A 26,860-nucleotide genomic window follows, 5' to 3' on the forward strand; every position below is an offset into this window, starting at 1 on the left:
GGCTACATGTAATCTCTGTCTGTCTGTCTGTCTGTCTGTAAACCACGCCTTGAACTCAGGCTCTCATTCATCTACAATCTCATCCTGAGGGCCTAAAAACAGAATGAGACCCTTCCAGGATTAGGACTTTGAACCATCAAGTGCCCCCAACAGCTGTGAACTGGCCCCCCCCAGACACTCTGGATTACTCCCATCAGTCTATGGTCAGACGTCGCTCCCTGTGCCGGGGTGCTTCAAACCAGTTATAAATACGAGCAGCACTTGACAGAGAGTTCATGTTGCTACTGCGACACAGCCAAATTTGGCCCCTGTGTTCAATCCCCGAGGCTTCAACCGAATCAGCTAAACCAACAGTCACTAATTCCAGCCAGGCTGGATTGGTTTATTAAAGGTCTCATTTCAGTGAGCAGTTGCTTTTCGCAGCCTAACCACTTTCCTCGGTCTCGTGTGACTCAGAAGAAGGAGTACGAAATCTTCCCACACCCCCGAGAGCTCCAGAGGACATCGTATGCCCAAATCAGATCAACACTGTAATTAGATAGAAATACATATGGATCACACATTCGGTTCCAAGGGTGTAAGATAAAGGTATAATTAGTGTGGAGTTATACAAATAAGTCACTGCTTTGTTGTGAGAGTTGTGCTGTGGAGTAGAGGCACTTTATGTTCCCAGTTTTAGCAAAACAAAATTTCATGGAATCAATCAAAGACACTGGTGAAAAAGATCAGCAGTATGAATACTTCCATATTATTATTACTGAAAAAAAGTTGTGGTTAATGCTCACAAAGGACACACAAACAGTGCTTTTGAATTCCCGACTTATCAGTGAAAACCTCAGGAGATAAAGATCCACAAGATTATCATGCCAGGGACAGCAGAGGCATGTAAACAGGCAACCACATGCTGGTTGGACATGTGAAGATTCATTGACCTGCCCATCACCTATCAGGCTGCCTTCTCTGACACCACCTTCAGTCTCAAAAAGTCAAGATAACTGAGATAAAATCGAAAAGAGAATCTGGGATCCATTGTTCTTTCCGTTAATAACCTCACTGTTACTGATAACAAAGTCTCTGAAGTGCAAAAGTGACCACAGCTGTACCACAATGGGAAACATATACTCCCAGATAGGTTAGTGGATGAGAAGAGCCCTCTTCATTTTTTTTTAGGGAATCACTGGCTCCTCCTCCAAACTTTGTCACGGCTGTGGGAACTCCCTGCTTCATGTATCATGATTAGGTGAGCAGGGAAGGCGTGGGCCTTGAGAGGCAGAGAGAGAGAGAAAGCAGAGAGAGGAGCGAGGACGCTGAGAGGAGCAGACGGAGCGTTAATGAGATACTGGCCGGTTAGAGTTACAGGGATGCAGTTTTAGCCATATTCAGCCGCTGCGTTCAGGCTTGATCTGCGGATTTCAAAGCGCGACAATTGGGACAATTAAAACAAAACTTTAGTGGATTAATTTATTCTCAAAAATGGGATTGGAACGGTTTTGCGTAAAGACGCCGAGGAAGGTGGCCCTCCTCGCCCGCTCACTCTTTTGTGTCACCGTACTATCACTCACTTTTTCTCAGCCTGCCTGCGAAGCGTTCAACTTGGACGTGGAGAATCCAGCTGTTTACAGCGGACCTAAAGGGAGCTACTTCGGATACGCTGTTGACTTTTATTTAGCCGATTCTGCCAGGTGAGTGTCTTTAACGCAGAAGTCATGTAACTTTTCTAATGTTTTATAGCAGACATAGAAGAAAGGGCTTTCAGCAACAAGCCTCAACAAAAGTCTTAAGACATTTTGTCTATCATTTCATCTGGGCACTTCACGACACCCAGTTGTACACAAATATGTTGCGCGCAGCGTGCAAACTTTCCATTGGAGGTTTTTATCGGAGTTTTTTTTCTTTCTTTTTTTTTTTTGCCAAACTTCAGAACATTTACAACTCCCCTGTTAAAGTTACAAAACAACTTTCCAATAGGAAAAGAACGCAATACATTTGTGGGATGGTCTTTTGGCTCTGACATTAAATCAGGGTTTTGAGTGTATACTGTGCCTTGTGTGCACATTCTTTACGCACAGCGCACACGCCCTCAGTGTGCCCACAACTCACTGTAATTGAATATATTCAGGAAATTGCATTTATGTTCTAAACGACTCCTACATCAAAGCTCGGATAATACCAATATAAAAGAGTGGCTGTTTCATCATAAAAAAGGATGAGCCCAAATGAAGAACAGAGCCTTTTGGAATTGCCCTCATATCCTAATCTCATTGCCCTTACAAAATGACATTTAATTCTGACCTCTTAATCTGCCATCACCTTAAAACGCCAGGAAAAAAAGCCTGTTAACTGCAGCCCTCTGCAATCATGTCTTATTGGACTGAAATGCTTCTGCTGTGATGCCTTCTGGCTCAGTGGGGATGTGATCCCTGTGACACTCAGCATGCTGCGACTGTCTCAGCATTCTTCTTTTAGAGATTTTGGCATCAGTCTTTTCTTTTTTTTTTTTAACTTAAACTCATGCATGACATGCCTGTGGTCAGGTCTAATAGTCCAGTAATCTGAGGAGAAAATAAAAGTGTGGGACATGTTGACTGTCCTAGGAGCATTAGGTCTTTGTGTGAACTGGGACGCAACGAAAAAGCAAGGCATGGGTTAAATTAGCTGCTGAAAGATTTGCATTTGTGTTGCTGCCCATTCTGTAGATTTTGGAGAGCTGTGGACCCAACCCTGTAATCGTAATGATCATTAACAAAAGGCTATGCAGCCGCAGTCAAGGTTTCACTCAGACATGATCAGACTTCCTGGCTGGAGTTTGTGTCTGCTGTGCACCAACGGTGTCTCGGCTCACCGTCCAACCAGCCAGCATGCTGGGATTTAAGAAAGGGCTTTGTGCTGAGTGGGCTGCCAGCCGCAGCTCTAGTTTCCCTGTTCCTCTTCCCCACTTCCCTGGACGGCAGACACTCAGACATGGGGAGATTTCCCCCTCTCTTCCCCTGGCCCCCACTGTCTCTTTAAAAGCCTGCTTCTCTTGGTCTTCATTTCTCTGCCTCAGAAGCAGCGGCTTCAGGAGACCAGTATGATTTAGTAGGTGAGGCTCGTATACATGGACCCCACTTCTTTCTCCAACGTCCCCCTCCTTTCTTCCTTCAATGCTGATGTCATTCCTCAGGGCTTTTTAATTCATCTGTCCCCTAGACTCCCACCCCCCCCAACTGTCTAGCCTCTCTCTCCCATCATCTCTTCTTGTTCCATTAAGTCTGAGACAGAGAAGACGTCATCTTACTGATGACTTAATCTGAACTTTTCTACACTTATGTAGGAGGAGATGAGACAATGGTTTGACAGGCAGAGCAGGAATAATGTTCGAGTGTAGCTTCTTACAACCCTGTGCCCTTTAATTTTCCTGTGGATGATATGTATTCAGAAGTCAAATGTCAATCCAAACAAAGTACGAGAGCGGAGATTTAAGACTATGAATCATCGCTTTATCTGCAAACCACATGTATCTGCCACTTTTCATCCACAGTTTCTTAGAAGTTGACACATCAAAACATATCAGTAGAGTCTCGAAAAGAGTTTCTGTTATCTGTTGGTTTTGCCATCACATCATCATCGCCCACACTTCAGAGACATGGGGAGTGGGGGAGTAGCTGGAATCCTGGGGTGAGGTCAGTTGAGGGTTGCACGGGGAGTTTTTTTTTCTTGTTGGAATGAGCTGCTGTGCTCCTGGCTCCGACCTCACAAGTAAAATTATTGCTGCTCTTACAAAAAGTTGTGTACATCGCTGCAGCGGTGTGTTGGTGAAATGAGACCGATGGCAGATGTAGATACAGAGACAAGGGAGGACGATACTTCTTCCATCCATAAATGCCCCTGTCAGGCCCACAAACACAAAGGCTTACTTTCTCCTGGTTTACCACTCATCCTTGACAACGAGTTTATATATGCGGTCTGTCGTGCCCTTCGGCCTGGCGTAATAAAATTAAGTTTGGACACTGGCAGACGGCCCACCATGGAAGAACGCCTGAGGATAGTGTCTGTGAACTGTGTGATGGCTCTTGTCAGATGCACAGAGGAAGGGCAAGAGGATATATGGTCCCCTCGTGTGTGTGTGTGTTATTCCATGTTGAGAAAAGATGAACTCTTCTCAGTCTGCAGTCTCTGAATGTCACTCACCACGTACGCCCCCCCCCCCCGCATCGTGAGAAAGATGTCTTAGGCTTGACTCTCTCCTCAAACACTTCATAATCAAACAACAGCAACTGACTGTGCTTTGACTTTCTCCGGTGCCAGGCAGGGATGAGGGAGTGGATCATACTGAGATAGAAACGGTCAAAGGTCAGGGGCTGTAAATAATAACAGACCAGGTCTTCTCATGCCTGTGGAAAAGCGAAAACAGTGATAGTGATGAAAGATGCTAGAAAGCTCTTATGCTGGACTTTTCGGGGAACATATGTTTTAAACACCTTTGGACCTTTCTTCCAGCATCGAACAAGATTACATGTCGATAAAAAGCTATGTCAGTGGGAAATAATGGAGAACCCCCTGATGGAGATAGTAATATGTTCCAGTCCACGCATGTGTTTTAGTGACACATCGGTGATGTGAATTAGCTCACAGATGATTTGGCCATGACGAGCACATGCCGAGGTCAGCCGGTTCATGTAGGTCACTCTCCTCTCAAACAGGGTTAGAGTTAAACTAATATTGACATTGGACTGGGCTCTCTTTTGGTCACTAAAGCAGTGATGTTTTCTCTGTGTCTACACCGAGGTCCCTCTCCATATTTGATCAGTCTCATTTCTGTTATTATTTTTCATTGCTGTCCTTTTCTAGGGGACCTGTTTCTAAATCAAACCGCTAAGTGTTTGAGCTGCAGGAGCGCAGCTTGTATATTTGGGCTGCCAAGCTTTTCTTCATCCAGGTTCTTGTAGTTGCGTGCAGACAATGGAGCCCTTTGTCTGACGGCAGAAATTGTTGACTGTTTTCCATTGGAGGAGCTTTCAGTATGACTCAATTCTTTCTTAATTTATTGGCCTTGTGAAAAGCTGCCTTGATTTTCTGTTGTCAAACTTTGTATGCACCCGTGATAATCAGGCCAGTAGGTTGGGAACACTAGAGTCTGTTGCTGTAAAGGTCAGTCAGGATATACTTAGCATGCCTACGCTGCAGTCTCGCTCAAACATAAAGTGCTTGTCTAGATTTTACTGGACTGCTGGTAAAAGGGGTTTTAAATAATGAGCCCGTGTGTGTTTCTCTGGAAAAAGATGTCAGTGTGGATGGTGACGATGTGTTTAAAGGGCCTGTGGACCCTGCTGTCACGTCTGCTGTATTGGGTTGGGAATGCCCCCAGGACGTCACGTCTACTTTTGAGTTGAGTTGGCCATTGGTCAGGGTCGTCCTGACTCAGACCTTGCTAGATTTAATCTCTGGCTGCCAGCAGGCCTGGTTTGTTTTAACCCCAGGTCATGAAATGACTCACATCTATAGTAACTTGATAAATGCTATCCTTCATATGGCAATAAGCAAATGACGCCATCGTCCACTGGTGCACTAAGAAATTCTACTGGTTGAAATTCAAATTACCATCAGTTCTCATATTTGAGATGGAAATAAGACGTAAGCTCGGGCCATTACTGTCTATGAATGTGTGTGTTTGTATGTATGTATGCATGTGTGGGTGAGGCTGGGGTTTGGGGTGCACAGTTAAAGTGTTTCAACAGCTGCTTCAACCCCCCCAGCACCACGTTTAATACAACAGCCTCTCTATCCTGAGGTGAGAGGACTGGACCCCCTGACGTGGGCATTGTGGAGAGGTGTGAACCACCGGCAGTTAAACTCCCTGCAGGAGGATTTTAGGGCAGTTGGGGTGTGAAAGGGAGGGGGTGGCGGTGGGCAGCACTTTGGTATGAGAAACTGCATAGTAAATTTGATGTTTTACAGTAGTGGGAGGATGTCAATTTTTTTTTTTCACTTGCCACTTTTTGTGGCAATGCTTTTTGTAGTAACACAACATGTTTGGTGGTTTTGACGAAGCAGCTGCTGGTTTTCACACATTAGCTGTAAGTGTACCCACAAGGACGGTCTAATGTAGCTGCAGAACGATTGTTTCTTGATGAAAGACTGGAAGTAAAAACAATGATCAGCTTGGTGTCAACTTGCTAATTCGGTTACCAGACTGGTAACTCCTCACCCCAGCTGCAGAGTAGCGTAAAATCATCAAGTCTAAACTAAAGTTTTGGACGTCCACACATTTTTCCTGTGTGACAATACACAACATTGTTTGGCTAACTAGGTCAGCAACACTTGTAATTTGGAGACCACCTGTCTTCCAATGCTATTATCCTTTTGAAGATACTGGGGAAATGGTTTTGTGGTCACAGTGAGAGCAGATCCTTGGCAGATCGGACTGTTTATCGGATCAACGCTGGCTGGTGCAGGTTCAGATCTCAGTGAGTTCTTTTCAAGTTCATCCTCTCTTGTGGAAACTTCTACAAATTGTTATAAGAGCTATGATTTGCTCCAGGCCATCAGAGCAACATACTCTATAGAATCTTTATACGGTTTTGTGTCTTACAGTACGAGCTGACCGACAAAAATGTGGCTTCAGCTCAGCACAGTAGACTCTCTGTAGTCAGCACACGCCATCCCAGCAGGCACTGCTACTCTCATTATCTTCAGGGCTCCTGGACAGCAGCACTGAGTACATGTGTGTGTATGTGGTGTGTGTGAGCAGACAATCGTCCATATGGCAGCGGTAAGGAATCAAACAGCTTCTGTCTGGCCTTGGCTCTGAGAGGACGTGAGACTGTTCGTGTGGCTCCATGTGGTCTAGAATAAGTCATCACATACTACTTGTACTTCTCATTTCTGTCATTCAGCTGATCTCACTTTAAGTGCTCATGCAGGCTTTGAAACGTCAATATTGCCGCTGTAGGATGACATCACCCTACAGAATAAACTATTCGCTCATTTGTTGAACATGTCAAGTGACTGTACAGCTCTGTATTTCCACTCGCTGTGATCCGGGTGCCGTTTAATTTTGTTGGTGAAGCGATTCTTCAGAGTCAATAGATGCATTTTGCTGTATTCTGGCTTCCTCCATTTTCCTTCTGTAGGAATGAGAGCAGTGAAGGTCAAGAGCCGCCTCTGGCTCAGATCAGGTCACTGCATCTGAGATCCTTTACTGATATGGAACCACTCCAGTGTGTAAGCATGTGTTGATAGCTCAGTGTAAACTCCATGGGTCAATGTACATGCTTCTACTTAGGTGTTGTGAAGGACTGAAGGCCACTACTCGTTTTTCCCCCACCCGTTCCCTTTGTGCCTGTGCCATATCGTTCCCTGAGCTGTGTTTATGACTGCAGATGTTGACTGCAGCCAGCACTGGCAGGCTTAACAAATGTGAATGTGACCCCCCCCCCCCCTTTTTTTCTTTTTTTTTTTTTAGCTTAAAGCAGTTATAATAGTGTTCAAGTGACATCAGCTTTTGCAGCTGGGTGCAAGACAATTAAATGTGGAACTGGGGGGGGGGGGGGGGGGGGGGTGTTTGGGCTGAACGGGAGGGGGTCAAAGAGGAATTTGCCTTCTGTAACCTCATTTTAAACTATATTAGCCATGGCTACTCACGATCGTGTCACATCAGCAAGTTCCAGCACTCTGCATCACCCTTAATTTCTCAACCCCACAGTCTGGCAATTATGGTGTGGTGAGAGATTTTTTTTTTGTAGAATATCCTCTGATTGCTTGAGCTTCAAATGAGACAAACCCAGCCCTCGGTTGCAGTAAAAGCCGTTGTTTACGCATTCCTCACTTGCAGCCCAAATCACTTACTGTAGTTTAATTAATGCTTAATTGTCAGACTGGTGGTGGAGGCCATTAGTGGCTGCTGTATGGCAGCTGGTGGGATTGACTATGCTAGACATGGTGAAGACGCTAATGCTTTTCATACGCCTACTCCCCCACCAAGGACATTGCTCAAGTCTCTCTGTTGTGAAATGGATTTGCTATTTGTCCATAGCAACATGAAAACTGACAAATGGCCAAGTGAAGGTGGTGTAACTCTCCTAAAGCCTGAGCAGAGCAACCTGTCTGCTTTTCAGATGCATATTGAGCTACATCTGTCAGCGTGGCTTTCCTTTTGCCTGCTGTGATCCCCATCAAACCTGTGACGGTGCTGCTTTCACTCCCACTATCAACGGTCTTTGTCTCGCTTGATTCGCTGTGGTTTGAAAACAACCTGATGAGCATGTCTGTCCTTCAGCTGAACAGCTGAGGATTTCTCGCCCCCTCCTAATTCCATATATTTGCATACCCACCCCAGAGCCCCTGCTTTTACAAAGGAATTTGTTATGCAGCACTCAGTTGACTGCAGTTAAAGCTTCATTAAATGCTAATGATACAAAAGCTCTACCTTTTCAGTGCACTTCTAGCAGATAAGGAGAAGGGGTGGGGACCAGCCTGTTAGAACTAGACTGATCCTCGCCAGATAGGGACCCATTAAATGCTAATTCTTCCTCATTTACAGTACTTCCAGATTACCATCAATCCATGCTGGTGTGTGATTGTGTGTCTGCACATCTGCATGTATCTGTGTAAGGTACTGAAAACTTGCTTCAGCTGCCAACTTGCTGATTAAAGCATGACCCGCTTGTTTTGTTATTTCCTACATTTTTCTTCCTTTTGAAAAGCTGCCACAGCCAACTTTGGTTGGACTCTGTTCAAGTCTGATTCAACAAAAGATGCCATGGCTTTTTTCCCCCAACCCTCTTGTCCTGGATATTTGCCTGTAACACGATTGTTCTTCAGTTTATTATTATTATTTTTTTTAAATTTTCCTCAAATATATTTGGTGGGCTTGTCAGTGATGGACGCAGTGACTTGTAGATGAGCACGTTATCGTTCAGAAATGATTTACAGGCTGTGGTCTGCTGATTTTAAATATTTACTGACTGCATATATTTGTACATGAAAGTTCATGAGATAACAAGAAGGGCGTCCTCTGCTGTCTCATCGTGAGAATCCCTGACTAGGAAGCCTCTCTGTGATTTAGATTATTGTGCAGGTGGAGCTCTGCTGCTCCTCAGGGATATTCCTGCGTCTGCATATGTGGTCAGAAGTAAAAGGGGGACACTGTTTCTTGCTTTCCAAGTCAGACTGGTTTGTTTCTTTTTCTCTCTTCCAACAAAAATCGGGAGTTTCTGCTCCACATTTGGAATTGGCATTGTACTCTACAGTATCTTTTCTGAGGTACTGAAACCACAGAAACGGTGTAATATTAAACTCATACCTTCTGCTCTGTGGCTTTCCCTTTGTTCCCCCACAGTTGTGTGTTTTCAAAACCATAGATGCTGAAATGATGTGAAAGCTTTGTACTGACCACCAACGCACGCTGGCCCACATCGGTCAGGTTTTTTCCATAAGCCATCTCATAACGTTTTGTCATCCGAGGTAATAGATAGGTTCAGTGGGATTAATTATCAGGGATTGCAAGGCCTTGGAATATTGCACAGTTTAACTGCTGTTTGACTCATGCTGGCTCTTTCGTCTTCCTCTGGACCCTCTCCGAGTAGTTACCCTTGGGGGCAGAATGCTAAGTTTAGCCAAAATGTAAACTTTCGTGCACTCTTGGAAGATCTGGGGCAGGAAAGGGTGTGCTTGTCCTGTTTTGGAACCCCCTAGACACTGTCTGGTCTTAATGGCCCCATGCCTTCTTTACCCACATCAATGGCTGCAACTGTGTCTGTGATGCTTGTCAGGTCAAGTGGGTCCAAAATGAGGTAATAGCTAAACCATCCACTTAAGTCACATTATCTACTTGGGGATTTGTTTTAGCCTGCATAACCATGCCCAAATCTTGGTTTTCTGCATTAATGTGTCATCACTCCCTTCTTTTTCTTCTTCTCTTTCATCTCTGAAGTACGTCCTACATGTTTTTAGTCTTGGATACACCTGTAACGTCACTGATTCTTTCTTTGTCTGTTGAAGTGGTTTGCTGCCTCTCCTGTAGCTGTACAGTGTAGCTCCAAGGACATGGATGTTTGGTGTGACAGCTGTAGAAACAAGAGTGTGACTCCACTTACCCTGTCTGCTTTCTTGTTTTCCTATTGAATGTGCCCCTCAGGGGTGCATGTGTGACCGTGCAAGAGTTTCTGCTTGTGTGTCTGACTGAACACAAGTGGAGCGAGTGTGTCTGACTGAACATCACGTGTACACGTCATAGATGCAGTTTCTCCTGGCTGTTTGGGATTATGTAAAACGGTGCTGCAACCTGTTAAAATGTTATGCTTCTGAGTCAGAATCCAGCTCCCTAAGCGGTAAAATGTGCATGCTGCATTATGTTTAGGTCTGTCGAGTAAGCGGGAGGTCTGGAATGCAATTTTTAATTGAGGCCAGGCTAAGAGCTGCAAACCTTAACAACAGTATGAAAAAGAGATTCAGGTTTTCTCAGTGTTGGGTTATAGATTTGGTAAACTTGTAACATTTGATTTACGGCGTGTTGTCTCTCTTTTTTGTTTCTCCTTCACAGTGCAAGTGTGGTGATAGGAGCTCCTAAGGCCGACACGAGGCAGGTCAAGGTTAAAGAGGGAGGAGCTGTGTTCTACTGTCCATGGAGCCTCAGCCAATCAGACTGTCACATCATCGAGTTTGATACTGAAGGTAAAGCCTTAACTGTGCATTCATGTGGTGTTGGGAAGATCTCACATCTTTTTAATCCAGCTTCCTTTATTTACCTCAAATGCGCAAGATAACTTGTATTATTTCTGATTTGCTCTATTTGATATGTATAATTGATCATGTTTTAGTAGGAATGGACAGAAAGCCTGTGTTCCTTAACAGGGCTTTTATTGTGAAACACTGCATGTTACTAGTTACTACAAACTACTTGGCTGATACATTAACCCACATACACCTACATTGACCGAAATAGAACAGTAATACTTTAGATGAATAGTGTTGAAAATAACATGAAATTCTTATAAGGTGGTAGAAATGTACATAATGCTTAACTGCTTAACATGCACATTATAGGACAGGCAGCAGGAGTTTGTCTACCCTTGTTTTTTTGTCCCGGCCTGTATTAGGGGGCCAGGCTTTATTTGTTCCTGCAGACCACATCCCCTGCCATTATCGGAGACCCGGCTTTTAATTGACCACTGGATTTTATTTGAGGAAATAGAAATGCCAAACAAATGCTTTCTTTGCGATTAGCGACTGTGCAGTCTAACTTATATGGTCTTATTACCTGGCTGTTTGAGTGGCTGAGAAACTGAAGCTGGTGTTTAAACTTTCTTGAAATGGCTGAGCTTTCTTGCTGCTCTGTACACGTTTTGGAGCCATCAGAGCGTTTCCTTTATGCTCCTGTTGTCAGCAGCTGCCCTGGATCAGGCGTCAGTGTTCCACCCCGCTGAACTGTTGTTGGCTACATTGGTTCCTGGACTTGAGAAGATCCTGTCTTCCTGTTTGTGTCCTCACCTTTGGGAAAGAAAGGGATAATGGGGTGTTGAAGAGGTTTTTGAAGGATACTCCTTCCTTCCTCCAGGTCGTGTTTGTGTTGCCCTGCCCCGGGATCTATAGTGAGATAAGCAACCGATAAACAAACAGGTCAGACAAAGAAATGTCCTGTTTGGATGACAAGTGAAGCAGACGCCGCAGGCCCTGACAAAAAGACTCCAGTTGAGTCGGATTTAGGTAAAGTAGTTTTGGAGAATGTCTAATGAATGGATTCATATTTCAGTGCGTTGACAGAGCACCCGTCTGCCTGTTCTGAACAATGGAGCCATGGCGAAGTGAGGAAAGGGTCAGTCAAAGAAAAAACACAGTGTAGTTACAAGCCTTTAAATTGAACGTGCCCTGAAAACACACACTCACATACATGCACACACAAACACAATGAATCACAGAGGGACTGTTGCCGTGGCACTTTTGGCTTCTTTCCTGAGAAATCAAAGCTTAGCGCTGTGGGCCAACTTAAATTTACTGTCCATAATGCACAATTGGAAGAATTTATTCCACTGGGTGTTTCACAAGTTGTTGGTTTAACAGCATTCTTTTATTGGACACTGCTGCTTTGTACCTTTGCTCTGCTGATTTTGTGCTGCTTTCCTTTCAACATAAAATGTGTTGCGCATCCCTGGGCGCTGGCTGGAGGCCACAGGGAGTGATGTCATGTGCAAGCAGCGAGGCCTCACAGTGAACGTTAGTCCCCTGGGTTGTCAGAGAGCGTCCTTCGTATTTTTTAAGGAGCTTTGAAGGAGCTGATTAGAGTGCCAGAGCTGGTTCCGACATCTGGATCATGGCAGAGTCTCCGTACAGTGGAGGAACACTCAATACATGGACATCTGCATGCTAATGTGCCTGTGCCAAACAGCTGTTACGTGGATGACATTTACTGCTGCAATTCATTTGCTGTAGCTGTGACTGCTTTCTTTGCCAATCCTGACAGTAAAGGCTAGAGCAAGAAAAAAAAAGACATTCAGTGATGAAGCTGGCAGTTAGATTTTTTTTTTTTTTTTTTTTTTTTTTAATTTTCCACTATGAATGCTTGAGTAAGGGACTACAAAACTATTTTTATCTTCCGTTTGAGTATTGGTACCTGGTATATTCCTAAAACAAAGTGGTGCCATAGGTCTCGCTGTCTCTTGGTGTGTTTGAGCTCTGACCCACAGGCCACAGACCCTCTTAATTAGCCTAACTAATTGGGTCAAAGTGGCCAGAGGCCCCCCTCCTGTCCACTTCCTCTTCCATTGAGATAAGAGCCTGTCTATGGAGAGAGTAGCAAGGGTAGTGGGGAGGCTGTGAGAGGGGCACATACAGGATGGGAGGAAGGGAGGGAGGGTAAGAAGGCCAGAGAGACAGAGGGGAAGGAGGAAAGAGGGAGAAACCAGAGCCCTGTTCCTCTGCTCTGTTCCCCTCTGTTCTCCTGCTGTCGGTACTCCCACAGGGGCAGCTGATGTGATGAGTGAATTTGGCCATTTGTCTTCCACCCCACTGATGCACACAAAAATACACACACTCACACTCACAATGAGAGGCTCTAACCCCACTAATGGCTGTCCTCTCACACACAGTTCAAAGGCAAGAGTTAGTCTATGGATGCAGTCCAGACCCCCACACTCCACTCTCGGTCCCACAGGAAACTGGGCTGGGCACCATGTCACATCAGCACACTGCGCTAACCGGCCTCCCAAGGGGACTTTGGTCAGATGACATGTTGTTGTGGCCCGTCTCTGGGTTTCCCTCTGAATCTGCTCTGTTTTTATCGGAGAGCATTTCACGTGACTCCAGCTGGCTGCCTTCAGTCGCCTCACAGACAACAAACAGAACTTTTCATCACCCTTTTAAAGTGGCACAGAGCTAATGCTAGAACTAATGCTGTTATGTGACTAACTTTAGTTCCTTTAGGCGGTTACATTAATGTAATTCCTCTTTTTTTATATGGCCAGATAACCGATCTTAGTTGTGCGATATGACTCACAAGAGGACTTCTCTGCTGCTACTCTTGGTTGCCTTGGTAACATAACTCAAATGAACTAAGTCACCGTTCAGCTTCTACCTTTCACCCGGTGGCTTTGCATTGGCCTTATGCAAACAAAGACTCCTGAGTTAGGAAAATATTGAGAAGGTGTATGCTTTAAGAAAAAGTATCATGCTGCTAAAGCAGATTAGTTAAAGTAACAAGCTTATAAGGTGCTGTTTGAAGTGCTGGTAATGTTATTGCGTGTATGGCTAAAGCACCTCTTTTCACACATGGACTTCTGGACACTTGCCACACTGGGGGCAGGGCTGGCTGCTGTTGGACCATGATGGATAACTTTATGCAGGACAGCCCAGAGATTGAGATTAAGCAGAAATACATTTTGGTTATTAAAAAACTTTAATCTCTCTGCTTACTGCCTCGGGTGAGGAGAGGCAGCGCTTCCTGAAAGCGAAGGAGAGAAAAGGTTGAACAGACATGGGCTGCTAGGGCAAGATAGTGTAAGAAAAATTAATAGGAAGATGGAGATAATATTGAAAATGAAAATAGAGAAAGAGAGAGAGAGAGAGAAGTGTGTGCTTAAACAGAGATGACTGGGAGGCTGCTGTGAGGAAGCCCGGGCCAGAGTGTGTATGTTTTCCTTGGACCCCGGCCCCTTTCACTGTTTCCACAAAGACACGGAACAGACCTTCACCCCCAGCTCGAGGCTGCCTAGTTGGCTTGGAAAAAAGACCAGGGGCGGACAAGCATGGATAGGGAGGCCTGACACTCAGCCTGCTTTCTTCACATCTACGTAGGTCATGATATCTTGCGGTATCTATCAGTCCGCAGTCCCAGAGAGATGCCGCCCTGCTCTTTTGCAACACGCCTGTGATTTCTAGAGGGGAAATGTGTCTGGGGACTGCAAAAGGTCAGGGTGGAGTGGCTCCTCAGCAACGTTTAGGCTGCTCTTAACCTCACAGTTGCACTTCCCTTTTAGGTTTCAGCTCATACGCTGAAATGCCAGCCCTCAGTGCATGAGCTAGTGGTGATGCGACTTCCTCGCCAAATCAATTTGTTTGGATTTCATTCTCCTCTGCAGCACAGATGTAACATCTGTCTTCCAATAAAGTTGTGTTTAAACCTGACTCCCCAGACCATCTGTCATGTCACCTGCTGCTGTCAAAGTGTTGAAGAGGGAGATTCAGTGTTAGTGGCCAGGTGGTCAAACAGAGTAAAGGGTCAGCGAGGTTAAGCTTGGCCAGTCCAAACCCCGCCAAGCTACGAAAACTACTATCTCCTTAACAGTGGCCATGTTCCAGATACAGTTCTTTTCAAATTCTCACTGTGATCATCTTTGCATGAAAAATTGTCTAACTGGAGTCTGAAAGCCTGCCTTCTGCCAATTGTCCAGATGTTTCCAAGGGTCTTGGGAGGGAGGGGAAGGAAGTTTACTGAACGTCCAGCTGAAGGAATGCAAGCTTTATCATAGTGATATCACTCAGTGTCATTTTCTTGTGTTTTTCCCAGGGGATCGCACTTTTTCACTCAATAACACAGAATACCAGGTTGATTTCAAGTCCCACCAATGGTTCGGCGCCACCGTGCGTTCCCACGGCGACACAATTCTGGTAAGAGATAATTCTGGGGGTTGGGCGGGGGAGCATTAGAGTTTCAGCTTCGCACTTTGCACCAGTGATGCTCTGAAGCCTGTTCTGGTCACATGGCTGTGGGAAACTTCCTACTCTAGGAGATGTCTCACTCTGATGTCAGGGGGAATGTGTATGTTCTTTTTTGGAAATTTGTCTCTCGGATTACTGTCCATTAAGTTGTTGTCATTCAGGTCCAATTTTCACCTCCAGTCTCGGCACACCATAGAGAAATGTTTCATGCCCCCCCCCCCCCCCCCCCCCCCCCTCTGTGACATCAAAGTTGAGCCGCCAGTTGTTTGGTCTGATAGTACGGGTTGTGACCTGGGTTGAGTTACGTGGTTACCCTGCTCCAGATGTACCACTGACCTCAGCCTGGGTCTCCCCCTGAGTTCACCAGGGTGTTGTTGCAACTGGAAAAACATCTCCCACCTAAAAGCTCACCCCATTCATCACCACATCTCCCCCCTTTTCTTCCCGCCAATCCCCATCTTTCTCCACCTCCTTTCTGCACCCCAGGCTTGTGCCCCTCTCTACTCTTGGCGGACTGAAAAAGAGACCCCCTATTCTGACGCTACGGGAACCTGCTACCTCTCAGTCCATAATTTCACCAAATTTGTGGAGTATGCTCCCTGCCGCACAGGTAACTGTCACCTCTCCTCACATCTGACAGTGACATTGATCTCTTTGTCCTTGTAGACATATCTTATATATGACAGCTGTCTTCTATGTGGGAATTAGATGAGGGGAAATGTCTTTGTTCATGATTTTGACTTAATGTTTGTTATTAATTCATGAATTCACGCCACTCTTATGTGTTTCAGAGCTCAGTGATGCAGGGGGACAAGGGTACTGTCAGGGAGGATTCAGTGCAGACTTCACAAAGGTAAAAACTGTGTTTTTGTTACCACAGACACCTGGGAGAACCTTTTACTTTTTTCTATGTAGTAATTCTTAGAATTTATCTTTCAGGATGGCAAAGTGGTATTGGGAGGGCCAGGCAGCTACTTCTGGCAAGGTATGTAGGGCATACCAACCAACCATGTGCAAATCAGGAACCTGAAGCCTTAAAATTCCCTTTGAAGTATATTTTCAATACTATTTTTCACTTTGGTCGACCTTTAGGTCAGGTGATCTCTGCAGCTAAGGAGGACATTATCAAAGCGTACTACCCCGGCTATTTTATGCAGTCTGTGGAGGGCCAAATCCAGACCAAACAGGTTCAGGCTAAACATGATGACAGCTACCAAGGTGAGAGAGGCTGACTAATACTTGGTTCCTTTATGATTAATGCACATTAACACATACCTTCATTTGTTTGCCGTGCAAGCTGAAGATGATCTCTGTGCTCCTTTCCTGTTCATCTACAGGCTATTCTGTTGCTGTTGGGGAGTTCAGTGGTGATCAGGTAGAAGGTGAGTCCATAAAATAGCTTATGTACTCACATGGCCCATGTTAGGTGAGGCGTACAGAAAGTAAAATACATAAGGACAGTTACATTGCAAAGCAAACATTACAGCTAAAGTGAACATAAACTTAAGTCAACTACAATATTTTACACAATTATTGAGCTGGAAATGTCATCAATAATGGAATTCACTTATCCTCCTGCTGGGCCTGACCTGTATATTTTCCCTCCTAAATCGTTGCTTCTTCTCTCTGTGCACCTCTCAGATTTTGTGGCTGGTGTTCCGAAAGGACTCATGCTTTATGGTTCGGTAAGAAAAAACGCTTGATCATCACTCTCTTTTTGGCTTTCATTTTGGTCCTCTTAGAATGAGAGACCTGGGGCTTTAGACTTGGGACTGATGCAGGAAAGGAAAAGAAAGAAAACAGCCGTAGTGATATTGTCGCAGTGGGAATTATTTTTGCAGTGAATGCCATACCAGAGACTGTGCTTATATTAGAACCTATAAAAAGATGTTCACCATATGTGGCTGCTGTGCTGCAGGTGTCTATTCTGAATGGTACGGATCTGAAGACCATGATTAACTACACTGGCGAGCAGGTGAGTCTGAGAATTTCTATCTTTGTCCTCTACAGAAAGCTCCTTTGTGCTTTGCTTCCTCTGTGTTTTCATTGTTCAGCTCTTCATGAAAACTCTTCATTTGTTGTGTCACTGTAAGCAAAAATAATTTCCTTTGCACCATTCTCTTTACTAGATTTTGGTCTCTTTCGTGGTTTGCTGTAAAGCACAGTTATTCAGGGGAAAGAGCAGTGGCAATTTGTGAAAATGGTTCTGGGAATAGAAAAGCACTGAGCTTGTTTAAACAGTGATGATTGACTCAGCTGAATAAATAAAATCACAAGTGAATTTGCTTACACTCTGGCAATTCACACCGCTTCTGCAGCGTCCGAGCTTTTTACAGTGAGGTTTCATGACAGACAATTCATAAAATGAGACAGAGCTGGAATAGACACAGTACCAAACAGGGCCTAACCTGTAAAACCCATCAAGCCTTCATGTTTCCTTCAGGCCTCCCTTTATTTTAGTAATGCAGAAAGCAAGTAGAAAGATTGCAGCAGCGTGACTGTTTTACATAAACCAACTCTTTATGATGTTAATGCCTTTAGACAGTGTGACTTTTATTGACCAAAGTGATGGAAACACTTTTGTTTACAGATGGGATCATATTTTGGGTATTCAGTGGCGACGACTGACATCAACAGTGATGGGTGAGCGTTCCCTTCTTTTTCTCACCCTCTCTGTCTTCCTCTGCGACTGTCTTTCTTTCTTGCTCAACAGTTAGCTGGCAGCATCTAGATTGGATGCCACCAATAACTCATTACAGCTGGAACCTCAGGCGTCAATGTGTCTGGAGTTAAATGAGTTTGTGTGTTCTTCCTTTGTTGTCTGCAGGATGGTTGACCTGTTGGTGGGAGCTCCCATGTTTATGGTCCGCGGTTCTGATGGCCGCCTGGAAGAGATGGGCAGGGTCTATGTTTACCTTCAGCGTGGCCCCCTGGACCTGGAGCTGCGCCTACCTCACCTCACAGGCACCGAGGCATTTAGGAGATTTGGCAGCACCATTGCACCATTGGGAGATCTTAACCAGGATGGTTTCAATGGTAAGAATGGGGATTGTTAATGGAAGATAAATTTTGTGAGCATCATGATGCATTTGCTTCTACTTGTTGACTGCATGAATGTGAAATTTAAAATAAATTCATACCATTTCAATCATAGAGTAGAAAAAACATACATTTTTTAAATTAAAGTTCCTAAAATTTCACTAGAAATGAAATGGAATTATTGTCTTTTTTCCACAGTCTGCCAAAGATATCTCACCAAACATCTTTGCATTTAAGACATAAGATAAACGCATAAAAATATATTTTAAAAAGTAATATTTTTCCCAACCGTTTGCTCTTTGGCAGATGTAGCTATTAGCTGCCCATTTGGAGGGGAGGACTGGCAGGGACAGGTCTACATCTATAACGGATACTCAGAGGGACTCAGGGAAAAGCCATCTCAGGTGATCACTGGCCAGTGGGCCTCTGGGACTATTCCTGCCAGCTTTGGATTTGCCCTCAGAGGTGCTAAGGACCTGGATATGAATGGATACCCAGGTGAGTGAGGCTAAAAGTACAAAATGAATTGACTTTTTTTTTTTTGTACATTTTCTAATTTTGTTCCTTTGTTTCCACAGATCTCATTGTTGGTGCCTTTGGAGTTAATAAAGCAGTTCTCTATAGGTATGTTTTGAAAATATATACTGTATGTAATCATTCAGTTTGTTAAAGGAATAGTTTGGCATTGGTGGAAGTATGCTTATTTACTTTCTTGCTCAGTCCAAAGCTAAAAAAAAAAATCACCTAACAGCACTTCTAAAGCTCACTATAATTTACACATTATATCTTGTTTGTTTAATCTGTATAAAAACAGAGGTGTAAAAACACAGGTTTCAGAGTTTGCTGGAAAGCAGATTTTTTTTTGCATCTGGACAGAGCTAGTTGGCCATTTTCCTGTTTCCAGTCATTATGCTGAGCTAAGCGAACAATCTCCTTAACAGACAGATATGAGTGTGGTATCAGTCTTCTCATCTAACTCCTATTAAGCGAATTAGCATGTTTCACTAAATGTCAAACCATTCCTTTAGTGCAGTAAAAATGGAAATTTGCTCTTTGATGTCGGAGTCTTCAATCCACATCCTTTTCGTTACCCACAGATCGCGCCCGATAGTTAACACCAGTGCCTCCCTGACAGTTTACCCCACCATGATCAACCCTGAGGAGAAGAACTGCATGGTCATTGCTGGAAACACCAGCACTCCTGTTTCCTGGTGAGTGTTCAGCTTGCCCAGTGCCACCTCTCGGTTTCCTGTGACCCCTGCTTCTGTGCTGCTCTGTTGGTGTTTGTTCGACCCAACCGCAAAAAGATGGGCTTCCCCATTTCCCCCATTCATAAACATTTCTGCTCTGGCAGGAAGTTCTGATAAGGAATATCCTTTCCGTCAGCAGTCACAGCATTAATTTGCACGGAGTGCTGCTCTTATCTGACCTATTTTCAAAATGTCTCCATATCACACTGTTTCTGTAGAGGACCAGAGAAATAACATGCTGAATAGCAGCATTGTTAGCCGTTTCTGGCGTCCTCCAAATGTGCACAGTGTTCAGTTCCAGAAAAGGGGAGAGGAAACAGACTACGGTTGCTCACTGCTCAACATGGTTGACACTGTGCTCATGTGTCTGCCCCCCCCCACCCACCCCTTGCTCCAGATCCTGATACATAAAGGAAACTCTTGTATACACATGTGTCTTGATTACGCTACGTTGCCTGGTGATGAGGAGTTTTTGGTGGGGGTGAAAGGAGAGCAGAGGGGATAATGGGAGGGAGAGTGGGAGGGGAGGGGCTGGAAGGTTTTTGCAGTTGCTTTGAATGAGATATTGTTTGGTGGTGGAACACAGCTGGGAAACATCAGGACACGTAGACTCCGTGAGCGTGCGCACACAACCGTGCAGAAACAGGCAGACACAGGAGCATATACACAAAGTTATTACTACTACTCGAAAGGAGTCCTTGTATTCTCTCTGTCTTTCGGTCTCATTTTTCACTTTCCTTTCCTTTCCTGTGTTTTTTTTTTTTTCCGACACACTCCAGCTTTGTCTTTCTCACGTCTTCCAGTTTTTGCTGTGTGTGTCTTGTGTGGGTTTACTAGTAAAAGGACTCTGGGGTTTTGGGGTTGCAGACTTTTCAACAGTGTTGTGTGGCTGATGTCATGGGAGAGAGCTACAGGCTTATATAGACAGCCATTGACTGGTCAGCACTGAAACCCGAGTCATTGGCCAATTTCACCCTTCTTAACACCCCCCCCCCCCCCCCCCCCCCCGACCACCACCACCCTCCTTTGTGTGTGTGTGGGGGCAGCAGTGGGTGGAAATGGAGACGCACCGATTTATCAGCCTGGCTGGCAAAAGTAGTCAGATGCCATGTCTCCAAGCGTTTGGCATTTTTTTCATATTATTCATTGTATTCCCATTACACCCCAAGTCTTGAAATGTGAACCATGTAAGGAGCTGACACAAGAAAAGTGGAGCATGAAAGAAAGTGAGAGAACAAGTGAGGGCAAGTGAGGTGTCTTGTGCGTACAATATATTTATACTGAATCTCCGCCATAAATGAATATGCTTCCCTCATCATGTCCTTGTCCCTTCTGTCCAAAACAGTGTCAACCTCAGTTTCTGCATATCTGCTGATGGGAAGCACCTACCAGGCAACCTAGGTGAGCCAATTTTCCACATCTGCACTTTATTACAAGTAAGAAAACTGTCAAATAGCCACCGCTGGTTATGTTTTAAATGCATAACAGTCTGTAGGTTTCAGTGTTTTGGCAGGTGATGTAGCTTTTTGGATTTTGTTATGACAAAAAAGGGAGTTCAGCATGCCAAATATATTCTGTGATCCACCTTCAATGATCAGTCGTCCTCTGTGCACAATCCCTTTCCTATCAGCCCCTTAGTTATTATCTCTAATTACTCTTCCTCTTTATAGAAATGTTCCCTGTGCCGTTATGTTTAAGTTACATTGACTAAATTGTGCATGCTTCAGAGTATTTATGGAGGTCTTTCTTAAAGCTGTCATTACACAAGTCAAGAACATTCATCATGCCATGAATGCTCATTTGTGTGTGTGTGTGTTATGTGTTCCAGATTTCCACGTGGAGGTGCAGCTCGATAGTTATAAGCACAAGCAGAAAGGTGCAGTGAAGAGAGCTCTGTTCTTGGATTCCCAGCAGCCCTCGCTCCAGAGGAGCGTGAGGGTTCGCCATGGCGAGCGTGTGTGCAACCAGACAAAGATCTACCTAAGGGTATGCCCCCCCTTCACTAATAAAAACCTCTATGCCTATGGCTATACATCCTGTGACTGAGGTTTTATAAATAATAAAGGTGAACCAGTTGCGATGCTTATTTTATGTAGTCCTGGAGCATTTTTGCACAATGGATTCTCACTTTTTTGTACAAATCATATCTTATGAAAACCCTGGTATGCATTTCTTTGACTGCAGGATGAGAAGGACTTCAGGGATAAGCTCTCCTCCATTTATGTGGCCTTGAACTTCAGCTTGGATCCAAAAGCTGCAGCTGATTCCCACGGCCTGCGGCCCATCCTCAACTACCAGACCACTAATGTCTATGAGCAGAAGGTACATTGATGTTTGCTACAGCTCCTTGATTTACTCTCCAGCACAGTTAACTAACCCTGGACTGATCCACAGAAAGTACCATCAATATATACATTGAGCAGTGTTCCCTAATAATGTACATATGGTTCTTTGAACGCGCAGACTCGTGCTCTCTGAGCTGATGATAAGAATATCCGCCACATTGAGTAATCATTTGTCGCTGGCCAGCTACCCACTGACTCTCTCCTGTCCTTGATGAAAGAGTGAGTCTGTTCTAAATTCTAAACCACTCTGATGGGAAGAGGTCCAGAGTGCCTGGAAAGCTGTTTTCAAAATGAAAATGTGAGGCATATGTAAAGTGGAGTGCTTCGCTGTCCCAGCAGGAATAGCTCTCAGCGTGCTTGACTGTGTAACGCTACATAGGTGAGTTGTTCCAGAGCTGCAGACACAGGAGGTTGGTAGATATTTCAGGGTGGGGCACAGCCGGGCTATTTGCCCATCTGTTTGAAATCTTACGGCATTTAGCCAGTTTTCCTCTGGCAGTGAGTAGAGCTGGCTCAACATGTGGGCATCCTTTCAGCTGTGGTGCAGTGTGCACCATATGTGCGTTCAGCAACAGCCAGCAGCTTAGAGCATTTGGGTAATAGCAATCAGCGTAGTTTCATCTCTCTCCTTCTTCATTTTTCTCTTTATCCTGCTCTGTTGGATCAAGACCAAGCCGTATCAGTGATGTCCTCCCCAGGTATCGAAGCTGTTTGGCCTCCAGCAGATGTGGTCTGTTGCTGACCCAAGGCCTTGAGATGAGCCTGGGCTCAAAATATCAACCTGGAAAAAGCCCCTTTTTTGCCACACACCCAAAAAGGGAAAACTTGATCTGTGTATGTGTGTGTGTAAAATAAGAGTGGGAGTAGTGTCAGGCTGCCAACATATTTCATTAATTTTACTTCAGTCTGTGTGAATGTAACAGTGTATAAACAGCGAAGGGCGACTATTATACCACAGCCTTGGCCTTGATCAGACTCGATGCCCTACTGATTTCCACATACGCTTTGAGAAAATGTGGCAGGCCATGTAACGTTTCATTAACACTGCCAAGTTCTTACTCTCTTCAGGCTGCAGTGAGGATGAGAGATGGTTGATGTGCTCGACGCAGTCTCACTCTCTCTCTCAACTTAACATATTCCACATGTTGCTATGAAGAGTTATGGCATAACAATGGTCTATTAATTGCCATCATTCCCAGATCTTGTACGAAGAGATGCGTTTGTGCAAAACCAGAAAGGATCCCAGTTTTTGTCACCTTTTTTTTAGAACTGGCTGAAACTGGGCATCAGTGCCCGCATTGTTCTTAAAATAATAACATTTGACTAAATGAGTGTGACTATGATTAATGGACCCACTCATATTACAAGTTAGCCTTCTGATTTCACTGCATGATGCTTGCCCTCATTATGTCACACGTTAATGTCAGTGTTGTTGTTGTTGTTTAATTGCTGCGATCGGCCTGCAAATGTCGTTTTCCTGCCCTGCACAGATGTACAGACCAGAGTGCACATGTGGCCAAGTTAGCATGGCGGTTACCATGGTGTCCATAATTAGAGCCCCAGGATGGTGTAATGACAAGGGGGGCGCTCGGCTCTCTCTAATCTCCTCCTCCATTTCTATTTATTATCCTCATCGTCATGAGCATCATCACACTGTCGCAGTCGCAGCGGGATGCAATTTAGAAATCCGCAGTGCTTTCCCTGCTGCTGCCCTGCCACACGTTCAGCGGTCATCCACTTATCCAGCCGTGTTTCTGTTTCTGTCTTGTTTTTCCCCTCCACTGTAATCTCTGAACCCCCACCTCTGCTTTTCAGGTCAACAGAGATATCCTATGTCTCAGAGGGCTCCTCTAGGCAGCAGGCTTCCTCTTTTCCATATGATCATATACTGCTGCGGTTCGCTGGGTGGCGTAGCATGTGGTGAAAGCGCGGTTTGCCACATGGCGCTGTGATGTGGTACGCTGGTGAGAGCTGGCAGCTTTGTGCTCAGCTCCGCAGGAGTGTGTCCTCTAGCAAGGGCTCTGGGTCGGGCCCCGTTCATCATTTCCTTCTCTTACGTCGCAAACAGAAAGCATGTGTGTGCCGGCACAGCTGGTTCAGGGGTGTGTGTGTCTGCGCCTGTCATGACCTCACCGAGTCAGTCATTGTCCCTCTGAGCCATAACATTGTTTTTTACAGTCTGATGTGCAGTGATGATGCCTTGTAAATAAAGGGGACTGCTGTCCAGGTGTGTGTGTGCGTGTTGGGTGGTGGTCGGGAGACAGGGGTGGAATGTATTAGTCATCCCACATGTCGCATCTTGCTACACTCATGCTGTTGTCTCCTTTAAACGGATATGTGATTTATCTCGTGTGCATAATGCTCCTCATGTGTAAAAGAAGTGTGTTTTTAGTCAGAACCTACTGTGTGATCATCCTGTTCTGCAGCCCCTATTAAAACTTTTATCACCTCCAATGTGCATCTTTTAGGCTCAGATTCTGTTGGACTGTGGAGAGGACAATATCTGTGTTCCTGATCTGAAGCTGGCGGTCCACGGGTGAGTCTCTTCATTTTCTTATGTATATTTCTAAAAATCCCAAAGCATATGAAATTCAGGAAATACAATTTATTAAAATGTGATAATACATAATACGTGGTACACTGTGAACAACCTCTTCTATGCAAATGGGGCCTTGGATTTGAGTGCTAAAGCATAACTACAGCTGTTTTTGTTGTTCCGCTGCTTTGTTTAGTTTAGCATACCAGAGAGAGGCTGTTAATAGCCTCAGTGTTGCAGCAGTGTAAGGGTACACTGTCCTCTGAAAACAGGACGGAGCTCTGCTCCACAGGTGCTACGACAAACAGTTAAGGGGGAAAAGACGGGAGAGATGAAAGGGACCTGTTTGGAAAGTATGGGAGCTGTGTGCCAGAGTCCCAACCTCGCCTCGCCTCTGAAGCCGTCAGGAGCACCCTGCCTGCCACACTTTGATTCAAGAAATCTGTTAGCATTTTTCTCAAAAATAACAGCCTCCCTGATACTCCCTTCTCTGCTCTGTCATTTTGATTTCACATTCCTATATTTATCTACCATCTGCCTCCATTTTTAAAAAAAAAAAATGTATGGCTGATCCATCACATATGGAATAACCTGCTGTGAGTGTGCGTTAGAGCTGCGCTCCATCCAAGTGCAACTCCAGAAACTGAGCCCCACAAAGTGTGATTAGTGCAATTAAATTAATAGCTTGATGTTTTTGTCTGTTCTGTAGCAAATTATGGAAGCCTAATAGTAGTTAGAGGGGCTGATGGGATGGACATGATTTAGTGGAACTTCAGGAAAAAAAAAAGTATCCACCATTCCTGCAGTGTTGTTTCTTCTATTCCACTGCCAAAGCACATAACCTGTCAGACCAAGGGTCCCTCAGGGAAGCTTTAAGGTTTTGTGGTGTTTTCTACTTTTGAGCCTTTGTTTGGTTTGAAAAGTGTGATGCCAGTTCTAGTCAGACTACGGTTGACTGTCAGGCCGTTGACTGTCAGGCCGGGCAGAGGATCAGCCTCAGAAATCCTCTCTCTCCCTTTCTCTCCTGCCTTGCTTTATGAGAGGGGGCTGTAATTAAAAGCGTCTGTGTGGCCCTCCATGTGGAATTTCTCATTGTTCGTGGAGAGAGGTGGAGGGAGGGAGAGCAAGGAAAGGGGAAGTGTTTTACAGTCCAATGCTCTGTTGTACAGCATGTATGACTTTATTACCGCAGCGGAAAAGTTTAATTGGGGTGGCTTTGTGAGATGAATCTGTGAAATGATTTTTTTTTTTGTAGCCTGGCTCTGAGGAAAGTTGCCAAGCATAATGCCTGAAAATTTATTAGTTTCATTAAAGCAACAACAATTTATTGCCCACTCTCCTGCCAGCAAACACGAACAAAGGATATCATTGTTTACTCACAACACAACTTCAGTCCTGGCACCATTTAACCTGACAACAGACTCCATTAGTAATCAATTTTTTCTTTGGTTGGGTTCTCAGGGACAGGAAGGAAGTCTACCTGGGTGATGACAACTCGCTGACCTTGACTTTTAACGCCAAGAATGAGGGCGAGGGAGGGGCGTACGAAGCAGAGCTATATGTGGTCTTACCCCCTGAAGCTGACTACAGCGGTATTGCCCGCAATAATGAGGTGAGTAGAACTGAGAAACACAGTGAAAACCCACAACTTCCAGGAACTAATATGCATCTTGGGACTCTTGTTTTTAGTCTTTTTCCTGATGCTGGTCCTTTGCTGTGGTTTGACTCTATTTGTCCTCTTTGTTCTCAGAGCCTGACCCAGCTGACCTGCAGCTATGAGACAGAGAACCAGACTCGATATCTCAGCTGTGATTTGGGCAACCCGATGAAGTCTGGCACCAGTGTAAGAACACCAGTATCTTTTTTTTTTTCACCCCTGTAGCTCCCATGCCCAGTGAGTTTAAGGGTTATAGTGTACTGCACTGCGCCCGGTGCATATTTTTATGGTGATGAACAGTTGACACCATGTCATGTTTTCCTGCTCGTCGTTTGTATGCCATCCTCGGGTTGAGTGTGAACAGCACAGGAAAAGTCAGTACGTGTCAGGAAATGTTGTGACAAGAAGTACAAACTCCATCTGTGCCCTCAGCTCCCTGCTGGGCAGAGTTCCCCTTTTTCAGTGATGGAGTCATAAGCTGGCATGCCTTTAACAGCTCTGTAAAGGAAGACTGTCAGATGTTAACTGGGAGAGAGAGAGACACTCTTCTCCATTTTAAACACGAGTTTGTTGTCATAAAATCTGCTCATTTGTTATCTCTACAGCTCTTTGGTTATAGCATTATTGATCTTATGTGAATGAGTTGTAGTAGTAGTAAGGTAGAAGCAGAGTGGGACTTGATGTACCAGTGATTTACTGAGTAAAGGAGGAAAGAAAATATTAATGTGCACTCTCATTGACCGTGTAATAAAAATCAAGCCTTCAGATGACAGTTTCTGTATGAATATGAATTCAAATTCTGTGGAAAACAAATGGAACTGAAATTATATAACAGAACTGCAAATAGAGCATGTAAACTGCACGTAGACAGTCCGTAGTTTTTTTCAAGGTAAAGACCTGC

At 44.7% G+C, this 26,860-nt stretch overlaps 1 protein-coding gene across 1 annotated transcript in view; it reads left to right on the forward strand.

Annotated features, from left to right (window-relative positions):
• The first annotated feature begins 1,301 nt into the window (after positions 1-1,301).
• Positions 1,302-26,860, forward strand: part of itga5 (integrin, alpha 5 (fibronectin receptor, alpha polypeptide)) — a 33,841-nt gene continuing 8,282 nt past the window's right edge. Inside the window, exons 1-21 of the mRNA XM_041060503.1 lie at positions 1,302-1,682; positions 10,523-10,653; positions 14,981-15,081; positions 15,619-15,742; positions 15,924-15,985; positions 16,072-16,117; positions 16,225-16,350; positions 16,470-16,514; positions 16,774-16,817; positions 17,051-17,107; positions 17,723-17,775; positions 17,960-18,168; positions 18,478-18,669; positions 18,750-18,795; positions 19,269-19,382; positions 20,767-20,822; positions 21,250-21,407; positions 21,606-21,743; positions 24,235-24,302; positions 25,764-25,914; positions 26,053-26,145. Of these exons, the coding sequence (XP_040916437.1) occupies positions 1,474-1,682; positions 10,523-10,653; positions 14,981-15,081; positions 15,619-15,742; positions 15,924-15,985; positions 16,072-16,117; positions 16,225-16,350; positions 16,470-16,514; positions 16,774-16,817; positions 17,051-17,107; positions 17,723-17,775; positions 17,960-18,168; positions 18,478-18,669; positions 18,750-18,795; positions 19,269-19,382; positions 20,767-20,822; positions 21,250-21,407; positions 21,606-21,743; positions 24,235-24,302; positions 25,764-25,914; positions 26,053-26,145 (2,223 nt within the window). The 5' untranslated portion in view covers positions 1,302-1,473. The remainder of the gene's footprint in view (positions 1,683-10,522; positions 10,654-14,980; positions 15,082-15,618; positions 15,743-15,923; positions 15,986-16,071; positions 16,118-16,224; positions 16,351-16,469; positions 16,515-16,773; positions 16,818-17,050; positions 17,108-17,722; positions 17,776-17,959; positions 18,169-18,477; positions 18,670-18,749; positions 18,796-19,268; positions 19,383-20,766; positions 20,823-21,249; positions 21,408-21,605; positions 21,744-24,234; positions 24,303-25,763; positions 25,915-26,052; positions 26,146-26,860) is intronic.

Source organism: Toxotes jaculatrix, chromosome 2 (genome assembly GCF_017976425.1).
Source record: "Toxotes jaculatrix isolate fToxJac2 chromosome 2, fToxJac2.pri, whole genome shotgun sequence".
In the NCBI taxonomy this organism is placed as follows: Eukaryota; Metazoa; Chordata; class Actinopteri; family Toxotidae; genus Toxotes; species Toxotes jaculatrix.